General features: G+C 40.8%; 1 protein-coding gene across 1 annotated transcript in view; it reads left to right on the top strand.

Moving 5' to 3' along the window:
- CSMD2 (CUB and Sushi multiple domains 2) overlaps positions 1–15,976 on the top strand; it is a 948,969-nt gene that overhangs the window by 742,011 nt on the left and 190,982 nt on the right. The window contains exons 22-25 of the mRNA XM_066586981.1: positions 1,300–1,469; positions 2,486–2,642; positions 7,441–7,632; positions 8,881–9,007. Of these exons, the coding sequence (XP_066443078.1) occupies positions 1,300–1,469; positions 2,486–2,642; positions 7,441–7,632; positions 8,881–9,007 (646 nt within the window). The remainder of the gene's footprint in view (positions 1–1,299; positions 1,470–2,485; positions 2,643–7,440; positions 7,633–8,880; positions 9,008–15,976) is intronic.

The following is a 15,976-nucleotide window of genomic DNA, read 5'->3' as shown; positions in this document are numbered from 1 at the left end:
TGTTACTGGCATGATGCAACATAACACAACATGATAAAACATAATATAACATAGACATTTTACCAACATGCAACATTCATGTTACGCTCATGTCGGCAAGTGAGCACCAGGCCCACATGAACGTTACCGGAGATAGGGACTGCCGACATGACCCAAACACTCATCTTGCATACCAGCATACATAACAGATGGAAATGCTATGAAAGTACAAGGTATTGGTTCGTGGATTAGCCAAGTCACTTAAGCCCACAAGCCACTACAAGGCTCCTCGTTGTCTTGCGGGTCCATACACTAGCAAGACAACTGACCCCAAGCTGCAGGGAGAATGGCAAAACCCTACCTGTAAGCAAGGCAATCGTCTTAATAAAGGCGGCCTGGTGCTGGAACCTCGGACCTAACTAATCCTGAAGGAGTAATACTCAGAACCAGACAGAACTGGCACACAGAAAGAACCAGAAGGAGCTGGCAGCAGACAGATGCAGGACAGGACGGAGAGAAACTGACATGAAATTGGCAGAAGAACGTATAAACAAACTCAGATATGCAGGAAGCCTGATGCAGGACAGAAGGTCAGGAAACAGACCCAAGACAGAGAGGCGGACAGGATTCAGATCATCTACAGCAAGCATGCAGGAAAACCAAATTAACCAGGCAGAGGGCGGATATTTATCTGCAAACAGACCAGTGGTGACTGGTTAGCAGGAGAACATCACACCCAGCCAGCTTAAACATTGCACACCTGTGGGGCTGTGCTGCTAGAAACCTATGAGGTACAACAGATCCCAGTGAGCACAACCCTTACAGTACCCCCCTCCCCCTTAAAGAGGGGCCTTTGGGGATACAGGTGCCTAACATAATGTGTGTTATGCTCTTGGTTGAAAATTGCTTTGTAGTCTTTACTGCTTCCATGAGAACATTCCAGTGTTAAATTGAGCATAGTTCTGCTTTGGAAAGGCTAAAGTTCATGTATTGTAGTATGGTAGCAAGGAGCTGTACACATGCACTGTGCATTTTTGTATGGTAGTCTCTATGGGCATGGTAGAATGTTTTTTGAATTAAGTTGCTGGTATAGGAGATGTGGAAAGAGAGGTTTTAATGCTGAAATGTTACGAGAAAATATAAATACACAGTACATAACATTGTTACTAGTATGGGCAGATATTGGGCTAAATTATATCTAAAAGCTAAACATAGTTAGCAATACAGATAAGTGTAGTCATTGAGGTACCCTCCCCCTATTATTAAAAGTCCTAGACTGTTTTGTAGATCTTAACTCCTTGCCCCCTTCTTATATTTCAGCTGAGTGCGGAGCATCAGTCACTGGAATGCAGGGTGTCTTGTTGTCCCCCAACTACCCAGCCAACTATACTAACCACCATGAGTGCATCTACTCCATCCAGAGCCAGCCAGGGAAAGGTGTACAGCTGAGAGCTCGGACATTTAACCTTGCACCTGGGGACTACCTGAAGGTCTAGCATTTCTTAATCTATATAATATGTTATGTTACTCCTTAGTTGTACAAGCTATGATTGGCAATTTTTACTTAATTATTCCTTTATGGTTTCCCACTGACAGTATATCAGACTCCCAAATATTGAACTTAAATGTCACAATGCCATCACTTACAGATTTTGTCTTTTAACTTGTAACAATATGATGACTTTTGATCAGTAAGACCCCATTTACACTGAAAGATGATCGTTCAAAAATAGCTCAAACGACATCTTTTTGCATAGTCTATAGTAGCTAATTAGCTACTAAAGAGCTATGCAAGTGGAGCGGGACACCGCCGCTACTGCTTGGCGAACAATACAGCTGTTTTGCATTGTTCATCTCTCTTACAGCTCGTGTCCCACTGTAAACTAACAGCGGGACACGAGCTGCAAGAATCTTATCAGCGCTACAGACTGTGATAATAGCCTGCACCACTGATAAGAGTTCATTGCTCAATTCCAGAAAACTAGAATTGAGTGAGGAGTAGAGATGAGCGAACGTACTCGGTAAGGACGATTTCGCAATCGAGCACCGCGATTTTCGAGTACTTCACTACTCGGGTGAAAAGTACTCGGGTGCGCTGTGGGTGAGCGGGGGGTTGCAGCGGGGAGTGGGGGGGAGAGGGAGAGAGAGAGGGCTCCCCCCTGTTCCCCGCTGCTACGCCCCACTCTCCTCTGCAACCCCCCGACCCACAGCGCACCCGAGTACTTTTCACCCGAGTAGTGAAGTACTCGAAAATCGCGGTGCTCGATTGCGAAATCGCCCTTACCGAGTACGTTCGCTCATCTCTAGTGAGGAGTGAATCGTGCACAAAAACTGCACGATGTCTGTGCATTTAGATGCAACGGTTATCGCTCAAAAGATGGCTTTGAGCGAGAATCGTTGTGTCTAAATGGGCCTTAAGCAATAGAGTAATTAGCTAGGATGAAAAAGATGGAATGTGGCTATGATCACACATCTTTAACATTTGCATTTATTTCCCATTCTTTAGGTCTATGATGGACACAATAATTCTGCAAGACTTCTTGGAAAATTTAGCCTTTCAGAAATGCTGGGACGTGGTCTAAACAGCACTTCCAGTGCATTGTGGTTGGAGTTCGTCACTGATGCCGAAAATACCAGTAAAGGATTTGAGCTGTATTATTCCAGTAAGTATAAGTATTAGGAAAACAATTTAATAAATGCCAGTTTTATCTTAAACCTTTCCCAACCAGCTAACATAAATATATGGCAGCAAGCAGTGTGCCAGTTTGCAGAGCTGCCATATATTTATGGTCCTTCTTCCTCCAATGATGCTGGGCTTCCAGCTTCAGAGAAGTTCCAGCTATGGCTATAACTAACAGCCTCAGGACCTGATTGGTAAAAATGCTCACCTCCTGTTCACTGCTGCTTCTGTTTTCATGTGCTGCACAAGTGGTGTTTACCCATATGACCGCGGAGCCAATAGGAGACTGGGCAAGGACATCGTCAATGATGTCCTGTAAACCTGCCTTAGGGCTTCTACATTAGAAGCCCATATGACAGGTTTAACATCTAATATATATAACTCTTGGTGACAAAACCACATATCTACCAATAATACAGCATACCAATGGGAACCATATACCAATCAGCCATAACATTAAAGCATTAAAGGTGAGGTGAATAACACTAATTGTCTTGTGGCAATGTCATCTGTCAGAGGGTGGGATATATTAGGCAACAAGTAAAAACTCAGTTCTTGAAGCTGATGTGTTGGGAGCAAAGAAATGGATAAAATCACTCATTGAAATGCCTACATACACCTCCTGTCGACCGCAAGATGTCAATCTGAGTAACTTTGACATAGGCAAAATTGTGATGGCTTTCACTTAGGCTGCCTTCACACGGGTGAGAAAATCGTGCAAGATTTGTGCGTTGCGAGATGCACAAATCTTGCACAAATATAAACCTCATTATTTTGAATGGGGTCATACACTTGAGCCATGTTCTCCTTCATGGCACTGTGACGCGGTGCAAGAAACAAATCATGACATGTCCTATCTTTCTGCGTGCTCTCGCATTGCAGTGCCATTTATTTTTAAATGGGGCTGGCGGCAGCATCACACCACATGAAAACAATGGGAGAAAATCTGTGATTCTTTGGAGGATCCCTACATCCTCGAAGTGATGCAAGGCTGTTTTGACAATAAAAACGCCTTGTATCCATGGGGAATTCACATCCTCATGTCGTGCTCACCCATGTGAAATTGAGCCTTAGACAGGGCATCTCCGAAAGGGCAGGTCTTGTGGGGTGTCCCCAGTATGCAGCAACTACCAAAAATGGACCAAGGACAGACAACCAGTGTACCAATACTAGGGTTATTGGTGCCAAAGACTCATGGATGCACATGGACACCAAAGACTGGACTGTCCAAGAGAAAACAGCTACCGTAGCAGAAGTTGTTGAAAAAGTTACTGCTTGCTATGATAGAAAGAGCAGTGCATTGAGCGGCATGCTAAGTAGTCTGCCTGTTCTAATTTTGTAATGGGTGGACTACTTAGCAGCGGTGCTTTTCATCGCTGACATCAGGGGAATGACGTAGGAGGTAATTATAACACTTATATCCTCGGACTCCATTGGTTACCTACTTTATGTCCATAAGCTTAGCTTATAGGGCTAAAAGTAGGGGAAAGATTCCCTTTAATGGGTAGTGTTCCAACGTCTCCAAAGTAACAGGTTAACAAATGAGGGTCGCAAACAAGGAATCCCTTCTGTTTACTCATAATTTCCTAATAGGATATCTGAAACTGGGTTTCCTAGATAACACAACCTTTGTAAGTCTTTTTGTCATGAGAATGTGTTTGGGCCTAAATAATACTCATGGGCCTCGTGTGGCGCAGAGTGTTGGGGCAGTAGGAGTGCAGTCCTAAGCTCTTGCTCACAACCCAAAGGTTGCAGGTTCAATCCCTGTAGGGTTCAGGTAGCTAGCTCAAGGTTGACTCAGCCTTCCATCCTTCTGGGGTCGGTAAAATGAGTACCCAGCTTTGCTGGGGGATAAAAGATGACTGGGGAAAGACCACCCCACAAAAAACATTCTGCCTAGGAATCAGTCATGACTCGGTGCTTGCATCAGGAAACTTTGCCTTAAAATAACACTAAGTACCACTCAAATACATTTTGAAAATTTGCCTATGTGCACCGCCTGTTGACCACAAGGTGACAATTCTGTAGCAATGTACCTATTTATCCTTCATAATAATTCAACTTCTGATGCAGTTTTGGACTATTGTGAATTCAGTGACCTCAATCTGTCATCAAACACCATATGTAGCTGCTTCTCCTTTCTGAGGTCCAGTTGCTTTTTTGTCTCTTGGATTCTACACCACAACAACTTTTGACGCTGACTACTTCTGCTGATCACTGTTCCTCCTAATCACATCTTTTGGTTAAAAGATGTTCTCCCAGATGCTATAGCTAATTGTAAATGTCCATATGAGAGACGAAGCAGCCATTTGATGTTTGTCTCATTATCAACCATCTTTTGAAGATGTTATTGGTAGAAGCAGACATGTTGTCCTTTGTGGCGCCTACTAATAAGCAGTCTCATTATGGGATCAAAATGTGTCAGATCACACAGATCCTATCACATTTTCTTCATAAAGATATCTATACACAATGCAGGTAAATAATGTATTTTCCAGTATAATACATTGCAGATATAAAATATAATATGTATGAATGACCGTCCAAAGAGATTAATTAAATAACAAACATAAGCTCAGCACCGGATTCAAACAATTGCTTTCCAACTGAATTACATTAAAACCTATTGTGCTGCAATTTAAGTTCATCGCGTGTTTGAAAAATATGGAAATCTGTTATTTTACTTTAAGATGTGGAGGAATCTGGCTAAGAAATCACAGTAGGCCCCCATTAAAGTATAAACAAAATCCTGCGCAAATATACATTATTAACCTTAACATTTATCTAGTGCAGAAATGAGAACGTCTCAAATGTTCCAGATAAAATATTCATGTAATATACACTTCAAAACAAACTCTCAATTACTTGGTCGGCAAACTTCCCACCATTAATAATTAGCTGAAGTGGGGGCTTGTTGGCCAGCGTGACCCAGAATAAGTTTCTTTAAGCTATTACTTAAGGCTGGATTCACACACAGCATTTTTGCTATATTTCTGTTGGTGTTTTATGTTGGGTAAAAACTTTCGCCCAGATGTTACTTTAACCCCCTAGCACCCCAGGATGTATATGTATATACTAAATGTGTGGAGTTATGATGGCACAGACTCAGAAGCTGAGCCCACTTCATACACAGCAAGCGTTAGTTGTATTTGACAGCTGCAATCAGTGTTCACACCGATCACGGCTGTTATCCTGTAAATGCCACTATTAATCCTGACAGCAGCGTTCAAATGGCCTGATTGGAGATTAAAGGTCCCATCCCCCTATGATGAAATTGCAAGGTGTCATCTGGGCATCATGTCAGCCAAAAGCTTTCTGAAGCCCCCCAGGGCTGCCAAATAATTCTATCTATTATTATGGATCTATGGTACTTCTTAATGCAATGTCATCAAAAATACCATAATCGGCAATACTGTAGTATTGCAGTATAAGTGATCAAACAATCACAGGATCAAGTCTCCTAAAGGTTTTTATTCTGATTAAAAATAAAGGATACTAAAATCATTAAAAAAAATCTTTTCCTGAATTTAGAATAAAAAATCAAAAGAAGACATATTTTTATCGCTGTGTCTGCAAAAAGGCTGATCTATCAAAATAATGTATTTCGATCTTTGTACAGTGATCATTGTTAGAAAAAAGAATACACACCAGAAAAGTGGGTTTTTTTGGTCACTATTAGAGATGAGTGAGCATACTTGCTAAGGCAAACTACTCGAGCGAGTAGTGCCTTATTCGAGTACCTTCCCGCTCGTCTCTAAAGATTCGGCTGCCGGCGCGGGTGAGAGGTGAGTTGCGGCGGTGAACGGGGGGAGAGAGGGAGAGAGAGATCTCACCTCCTTTCCTCCCCGCTCTCCCCCGCCACTCCCCGCCAGCAGCCAAATCTTTAGAGATGAGCGGGCAGGTACTCGAATAAGGCACTGCTCGCTCAAACTGTCTGCCTTAGCGAGTACGCTCGCTCATCTCTAGTCACTATGTTTCCAAGAAATTTTTTTATAAAAGGTGATTAAAAAGCCATAGGTACTCCAAAACGGTAAACTACAGGTCATCCCACAGAAATGAGCCTTCATATATCCCCATTAATGAAAAAAATGTAAAAGCTATGGCAGTCAGGCAAAGTTTCAGAAAATATATATTTATTAAAGATTTTTTTTAAGTTAAGAAAATAAATAAATGGGTTATCATTGTAATCATACTGACTTAAAGAATAAAGTTATCACGTCATGCCAGAAATATCTAAGTGTTTTACATGTTACAAAAAAGCCATCAAAAATACTTGTAAAAAAAGCTGTGAAAAAGCGTTTAAAAAACACTGAAAAAAATTGTGTGTGAAGGAGCCCTACAGCAGATTTCCACAGGAGGGATCTTGCTCATCTTCATAACAGTTCATCACTTCTGGTTATTGTAGAACATGCGCAACAATACAGAAGCTGATTGCTTGTCAATGGCACGGCTGGGGCCCAATTTCTTGATAACTAAGGTAGTGAATAACCATGATGCACTATGCTGCTGTGCCATGCATTCATTCTATCTGTGCTACTATACATGGTCTGTCTATGATTTTGAATCACTTGGTGTGTATTATAACCATGCGCAATCTGCTACTGTCCCTCATGGCTGTCTTTGAAGACATCGTTACAAGACTGTCGTACTTCTTTATGCCTCCAAACCTGGCACTAATTGTAATTATCCACCAGCTGACAAAGTGACAGTGCCGCAGGCAGACTGGTCGATCCTGCAGCATTATCGTGCCTTCTCCTAATGTCCTTGTCTTGACTCCACAGGTTTTGAGCTGATTAAATGTGAGGACCCGGGGACACCACAGTATGGCTACAAGGACAAAGATGAGGGCCACTTTGCAGGAAGCTCTGTCTCTTTCAGCTGTGATCCTGGTTACAGCTTACGTGGCAGTCGTGTTTTAGTATGCTTGACAGGAGAGCGTAGAGTTTGGGACCAGCCTCTCCCTTTGTGCATAGGTATGACATTTTACTTCCTTATGAAAAGAAATTCTGACATTTATATACCCTTTTCATCTAGTTAGGAAATGTAACAGAGCTGAGCTTGTCATGTAACACAATTTACCAATAGATTTGTGCTAATTTTTTGCCATAATTAAGTTGTAAACAATTGTTTTACACTGAGCGCCAGACTTAGGTGACACTTTTTCTAAGACTTTTCCAAAAAAACTGGGGCGATGCTTGCAAGTTGCATCCTAGGCAAAGCATTTAGGGGTCATTCCGATCAGGTTTCTATTTGTCTGCGTCCCCAAATTCTGTCCTGGGGTTACATCTGAATCCAAGAAAAAGGGCTTCAGACAGATTCCCAAAAGGAACTATAGTCAACTAAGGTCAGGCTCAAATGGGCGGAACCCTAATTGCGTAATCCGCAATCAGCAGCAAAACGGATGCTGTTTCATTCATTCAAAAGCATGTAAATTTCTTTTTTCACATGCTCTGAAGTCAACGGAGACCATTCGACCCACAGCCCATATACAATTAACATTGCATATCGGCTGTGGGTACCCATGTCATCACTAAGCAACAGTGTAGGAAATACAAATATTGAAAAACAAAACTGTACTGCGCATGACCGACGGCGAGCCGCAAGGGTAATCTGCAATACAGAAAAAATGGGTATGCAGAGTCGCCGGCTGGGCTCACAGCTGGAATCTGCTGCAAGCCTCCTGCATGCAGAATCAGGTCCACCTGTGTTAGCACGGCCTAAGCTATTCTGTACGGCACAAATGGCAAAGAAGAATGGAAGCCTAGTCATATGAAATCCTTATTGGCCTCCGTTTGACTAATGATAGTCTATAGCTCCTTTTTGGGTTCCGTCTGAATTCCATTTGTGGGAATCCAGACATAATCTGAGGAAGTAGACATACATGTGACACATTCTTGGAGGTGAGATATATCAGATGCAACCTCTTTCATGTTACAACACATAGCTCTGATACTCTCATACTGAAACATGTCACATATATCACATGACCAGGACAGCTTTTTTATTGTCTGGAAGTAAATAATGAAAGTTCACATTGAACTCTTGAAGTGGAGATCTTGAAAACGATGATAGAGACCAACTGAAGAAGAAAAGAGAAAGTATACTGAAAAGCTTCATAACTTTTCATTATACAACAACTACTGTAACATTTATTTACTTACACACTAATGCCCCATTCAATACTTGCCACAGTTGCATTATTAGTTTATTTTTCTTTGTAGCGGAGTGCGGTGGTCTTATTCGTGGAGAGAAAGTGGGCAGAATATTGTCTCCTGGGTATCCGTCACCCTATGATCACAACCTTAACTGTGTGTGGGTTATTGAAGCAGATGCTGGCTGCACCATCGGGTGAGTAGATGGTACACATATACAGTAAATTAAACCATAAGTCTAAAAACAAGATATAGGAAAGTGAAGACAAGCAATGGCATGTGTTCCACTTAAACGTTAAAAGAAGGATTGCAGCATACTTTATTATTAAGACTTCTTTATTGCACTCCCAGCTGTCATACTATTTGCCTATCTTCTCATTAGATGACACTTGCCTAAAAAATAGTTATAATGCTCATTTCTGCCTGAGTAGAATAATGAGCAGCTTGTTCAAGTGAGAGAAGAAATTATGATTCATTCAACATGAAACCGTTCCATTACTTCAATGTCATACTCAGGTTCTTCTGCAGTCCCCTATAAATGCATGTGGGTCGTGTGGCTGATGCGGCATTAATATTCCTTTCTTAGTGATCTTATTAGTAACGGCGGCAGGTACACCAGCGCTACGACAATGGCCCTAGCTGAAAGGCTTGCCGCACCGCCACCACAGTCACCTTTAACAGTTCTAACCTTTTTTTGCTGTATGTTCTTGTCAAACAGCGTATTAAGTAACTTGTCAAATTGTCAGTACTTTCTGTGCTTTCAGTGCATTACTGAATGTCCTTTATTGGGCCTGCTGAGTTGCTGTTAAGTTGTCTGGGATGTTTTATTGTTATTGTTTGCTATAGTTATTTACTTTTGCAGCTTTACAAATAAAAAGTGGAAAAGGCATTGTTGACCCAGAAGACTGAAAACATGCAAGCCAATCAATGCCGTGACAGAATACCAAGAATATGCTGTACCATTACTAGAGGAAAATAAAAATTCTTGTTCCCTCGTAGAGCGCACTCTTCCCATTCTAAATTATATTCATTGTGAAGAGTCAGGGTAAAACGATAGAAATGTACATGATATTTGCCAAGAAGTCAAAGCTACAATATCTTATAGTATGTAACCCTTAATTGGCCATCTCTGTGCTTCAGCGTAATGTGACCATCATCTTAGTACATTGTACCTGCTTACAGAAAGTAGATCCTTCTCTTTCCTGGTGTGGCGTGCCATGCTGCCGCCTCTTGCATTTAGTCGCAGAGTATTAAGTAATGACAGCAGGAACTTTCTAACTAAAAAAAAAACATGGCTGCTAGGCTCTGAAATCAAAGGAAGTGACAGGATTTTACTTTAGCAATCGTTTCACACTACGTCTGCAATATACGTCCCATAGAAACCTCAGATGTGTGCATTTAGCTTAGTGGCATCCTTCACCCATGGACTGCCATTGTAAAAAAAAACTATGTGGTATAGGGGGGGTAATGTCTTGGCATGACATACTATTTCAGGCAGTAGCCTGTAAACCTCCATTGGTTGAATTGGCCTCCGTTGGTTGAATTGATGTCTTTGGGTCCATTTAGCATATGCATTGAGAGCTTTTGTAGGGAACATGATAAATATACACAGTAGTTGCAGTAGGAAACCTAATGAGAACCAGGGATTGCATTTCAAAATGTAACCTTAAAATGACAGAAAAATCACTGGCAGATTGATGTTTTTCTATAAAAGGCCTTTGTGTTTGAAACAATTCCATTTTATTAGAAAGGTTTTCCAATAAGAAGCTGATTACACAATGCCCCACAGCTTGGACACCTAGAAATTAAAGGGGTTTCCGGGAAAAAAACTATTGATATCTAAATTAAATTTATATTGCTATGAATATGTACTTACCCGAGGGTCCGCACATGGATACTTTTCAAAGGAAGCAGATTTATTAATTTGGATTCAGCACAGAATCAGCATCACGAAGTGACATGTCACTTTTTTCCTGTGCCGTATAGACTACAGCACAGAATCCCATTAAAAGGAATACTACACTGATTTAATGCAGAATCTGCAGATTCCACTCAGATTCCATGTCAAATTTGCAGCAATAAAACGCTGTGTGAACATACCTTAAATGTTCCAAGGTGGTCACACATGCTCAGTCTTGCTCCTCTCTCTGCTTCACTGGGTATGTAAAGCAATCTCCAAAGTCTTCTGCAACATAAGAAGAGATACTGGGCAAGTTTTAAAAGAGTGCGACAGCCTTACTGCAATTACAATTTCTTACTATCTCCTCAAACAAGCAGAGAAGACGCTGGAGCTTCAGAAGCAGCCGCTCATCACACAAGGGATCCTTCCACATACCCAGTGGAGCAGAGAGAAACAATCCCTTTATACACAGTGTGGAAATACTATGTATATCATCTTTCCTATAACACCAGAAAAAATTGTCTTCATTAGTAGTCTATTATAGTAATTTATATCTTTCCTGGGCAATTATTTTTGCTGAATTAATATTAAAAGTATTGATATTTAATACATGTGGCAACATGGGAAGACTGTATGAGAACTGTGCTTATCCAGTATCAGTCATCTATGAAGATAACCTGCTTGGTCAGCTTTAAATATTATATAGAAGGGTACTCATTACAAAACTGCTTCTCCCTTTCTGTCTCTATATACTCTCGCTCACACAGAGTCCTTTGCCCTTTTAATAGATCTGTCTTCCATCTCTTCTCCTAAGTTCAATCATGTACTATAGTGTCTTTTGTAGTTTCAGACAGAAAAAAAAAACAAAAGACAGTGCTTCAAGCGGAGTATATTCAAGTATTGCAAAGTGGATGTCAGTTTTGTGCTCACCTTTGGGTGAATAAGAGAGTTCAAAATAAATGTCAGTTGTAGATGAGTCTTCAATAGACAGTGACTTCTCCTTATATAAGTGGATTGCCGGCTTGGACAAATCACTGCCTTTGTTTCTTACAATGTACTGTCGGAGAAAATGAGCCAAGGACAAGATTTCATCTTTTATAGGCAACTGGGAACAAGTTGATACTATGTGGTGAAATCAATATACAATCACCGTATTGTAGATATTGTAAAGCCATAGAATGCTGTTATACGGCCCATTGTATGAACTTATGAAGAAAGTAACTTCCCTTGCAAATATGTTGCATTGTAGAAGACACTTCACATTTTATCATAATTATTCATCAAGTGAAGCTTATTCGTGTCACCAAACATTGGCACATCTTATTTAAATCCTACTTCATATTGTACATCCAATGTAGGGTTGTTTTGCAAAAACACATGACTTGCCTATCTTTACAGTGGTTGTCTCAGCAGAGACAAGCCTTTTCAAAATAGGGTCCTGCTCTAAGCACCCCTGCATAACAGCTAATATTTCTGTAGGGAAGCTGTGGCCAGATAGCCTTTTCCCCTCCAGCAACTGCTGCTGGGGAAATGTAGTATTACATGGGGACCTTCACTAGTCATCCTTGCAATAAAAGGATTGCTCAAGTCTGTCGGAGTGAGAGACACTTGTATAGACTCATAGAAGGGGACTTGAGCAGGCTTATGTATCCTAATACAGCATATGGACAAGGGTTGTCACCATGAGACAACCCCTTTAAGATAAGCCATCAACGCATGATCTGTTTTGGTCTGACCCCTGAGAATTGCACGTATCAGCAGAATAATGTAGTTACGGTGCTCAAAAGGCTTGAATGCGACTGAGCTGCAGTATCAAGCATAGACACAGATAAAGACATAAATAAATATTGAAAGGGCTATGGCTATGGTCAGGTCCTCAATGTGTGAACAGATAGGATCTTAATCTTGTTCTCATACTTAAGCATAATGGTAAAGTTTCCTATCTAAGTATTACTGGCTATATAGTCAGCAAATGCAAAATCTTCATGATATATCTTTATTACTTTTTATAAAAAGAAGCTGCAGTTGATAGATCCATAATTCTTAGGATGTGTATTTTATATTTGACTGATGCACTCTGGGTTTTATTTTTCTTTGAGAAATCATCACACTATCAGTTAACTCTATTGTGAAGAATAGAGTTATGTAGCTCATCCTCTCCTCAATGTATATTCATGGTCACATGACCAGCACTCTGACAACACCGTGTGACTTGTAGTTCAGTCAACTGTCGTAAAGAAGAAATGTCTTTCTTTTCCACAGCAAAAAAATCACATTGCAGCTGTAATGTCATATTCTGCACTTGAAAATGAAAGCTTTACTTTGATTGGTTGTTATGGGCAAGAAAAACAGTTTTCTTTATGGCAGTAGACATAAAGCTGACCTATTAACTGCGGGACACAGAGCTTTGTCAGAGTGCTGGTCATTAGACCTGGAGGAGAGAAAAAAATGGAGAAAAGACAGCGAGGAGGTAACTAGCTACAAAACTGGATTGTTCACTACATAGGTCAGTGGTATTGTGATTAATTACAACCCTTTCCAATCCACTGTCTGACCTCTGAAGACATTATGATTTAAGGCTGTACAGCTCCGATGTTGGAAGACATCCGGCTGGGTTTTCTTGCTGTATATTACCAGCCTCTCTGCTGTAGGAGCCTATCCAACGTGTCACCTCATGCAGTACTGGCTTTAGCCAGCATATAGCGCCATTGTATAACAACAGAAAAAGAGTAACCAGGATACAAATTGGATTGGAAAGGGTTAAAAGAAAAAAACACAGTGCTTCTTTAATCCATGGGTCATATTAGCTTAGAAAATCGTATTACTCCCAGGAGCCCTGTGCGTAGCACAGGAGTTCCAAAAATGCAAATATGGTTTTTTATATGTTATATTAAACTACTTGGATATTGATTAGTTCATAAGCATCAGAGATTAATGTTTTGATGAACTCACATTTGAGTACTCATGCAAACAATAATTAAAATAAATTGAAAGCCAGTCTCCAGTTAGCAACTCTACATTTTTCGACACAAAGTAAACTGAAAGATAATTAAAAACAGCAAAACATACAATGAAGACATAATACAAAGATGACAGTGTAGCCAATGTAACTCAAAGATGGAACTTCACTTTATCTATTGCTTTCTAAAACTTTCATAAATGCCCTTGACTTTATCCATTTTTCAAACACTGTAGCTATGATGCTGCACAGAGATTTTTGAACCTGTTAATCACTGTCAATGTTCAGTGATTTCCAAAATTGTTCTGCAAGCATTAAAAAATTATCTTAGCTCACCAGCCGATATGTTTAGCTCTATTTCAGGATTAAATTGCTGACAGTCTGGAAGCATAAATTACCTGGAGGATTTACAGGTTATGTACAAAACAAAACATATGTAGCATGGCAACCGAGAGCAAGGATTATTGTCAACAGTGTTCGTCAGCTTTATCAATGACATCAACCCAGGTTGCTCCAATAGCACATTCGTGTGCTGGAAACCAAATGCTTATTTGCATCATGGCTATATGAAAAAGGGATACATGTGAAATTGCTAATTCTATATCTGAGTTGCAAGTAAGAGAACATTTATGAGGTATCTGCATAATTTACAACTTGTATGTAATACTAGTGTTACGTCCATGAGGCACACTAAAGCGCCACGTCTCAGCACAGCCGCAAGATGGTGTAATAATAAAATTGCAACAATCTAACAGCATTTGCAAGGACCAATTGCACCTCTCCAGGTAAAGATGGAAGGACTCCTGTCTCTTACTAATCAGGGAAAGGGGGAACCCCTGCCTAAAAGCGGGGTGATTGTCCCGATAAGGACGGCCCCACTGTCTTCATCAGGGACCTGGCTATACCTAATTAGGAACCTGGAGAGATGTACAAAACACACATGTTTGGACACAACTCTGTTCACACACCAGACACAGAACATGACAGTTCACACCTCATGTCTGGCCACCTGCACAGACATACAGAACAATTCGCTGTTCACACCAACACACGAGGTCATGCATACCACACAGAATAGGACTGCACATAGAGCACATGTCTGACCACTGGCACAGACATACAAAACATGTCGCTTTTTATATCAACACACAGGGTAATGCATACCACATAGAACAGGAACCCCACCCAGAACTCACATGCATACAGATAGTAAACCATAGCTAGTCCAAGTGTCCTCACACAAAGGGGAAAGAGAGTCAGCCACCGTGCTGATATAGAGAACAGTGTCAAGCATCATCCATCTTACACACACATAAGACATTAGACGTCTGGAGGCCGCACCTGTAAAAGAGATAGGGAGAAACTTGTGGGCGTATGCACCTGTGCGGTCACCCTACCACATGCTACTCGAAGCACGCACCCCAGAATACAAGGAGGGGAGGGCAACAAGTGCCCAGACCATCCTCAGGGAAGGTCTAAATACTTCAGACAAGCATGCATAACACAAGCTCTGAGTGGGATTAATACAGAGTGCAAAAACAAGATAAAATGACCAGTATTTATGTGAAGCAGACCAGAGGGATTAGCTGGTGGAGAATGCCACTCCCATGCAGCTCAATTAACCCACAGCTGAGAAGGTGTGCTCATGGATTCTCATAGAACTACAGATCCCAGAAGCACAACCTAACAACAAGTTTGAAGTTAATACTCTATTGTATACTACTATACTTCTTTTCTGGGCAGATTAGGCTTTGTTTAATGCCCAAAGAAGTTGTACTTGATTAAATGTAAAAGATTGTCAAGATTTATTAACTAATAATAGAAAATGCAGGGTCTTTCTATAGTCACTCATTGCCAGAGGGTCTTGCAGCGCAATGATTTTCAGAGACACTTCTGACTGTGATAGAGCTCCACCAGTGTATTACCATTTTAGAGTGTTTCTCTTTGAATCTGGCAAGATCTGATATTTTGGATGTTAAAACCTATAAATGCCTTTAGAAGAAAGGCTTGATGGACTGATTATATTATCATTTCCGAATATTGCCCTCAATCTTCTGATGGAAGATATAGCTCTTAGGAATTCAGGAATGGCACAGGAATCCCTTCGTTGATCGCGCGCACAAAGAAATTGAACAATTGAATTTCAGATCAGGCTTCCTTATTACTTTTCACGAGGCATAAACTGTGTGTGACGGACGGCGGAGGAAATGGAATAATTTGTTAGGAAATTTATTCCGTGCCAAGCAAAGACTCTGACGCCCTTCTTGGGGAATGGGAGGATTAATTTCAATTATTTAACCACTTCA

This window comes from Eleutherodactylus coqui, chromosome 1 (genome assembly GCF_035609145.1).
Source record: "Eleutherodactylus coqui strain aEleCoq1 chromosome 1, aEleCoq1.hap1, whole genome shotgun sequence".
Classification (NCBI taxonomy): domain Eukaryota; kingdom Metazoa; phylum Chordata; class Amphibia; order Anura; family Eleutherodactylidae; genus Eleutherodactylus; species Eleutherodactylus coqui.
The sequence above is the reverse complement of the archived record's forward strand: the minus strand, read 5'-3'. Positions and strand labels throughout refer to the sequence as shown.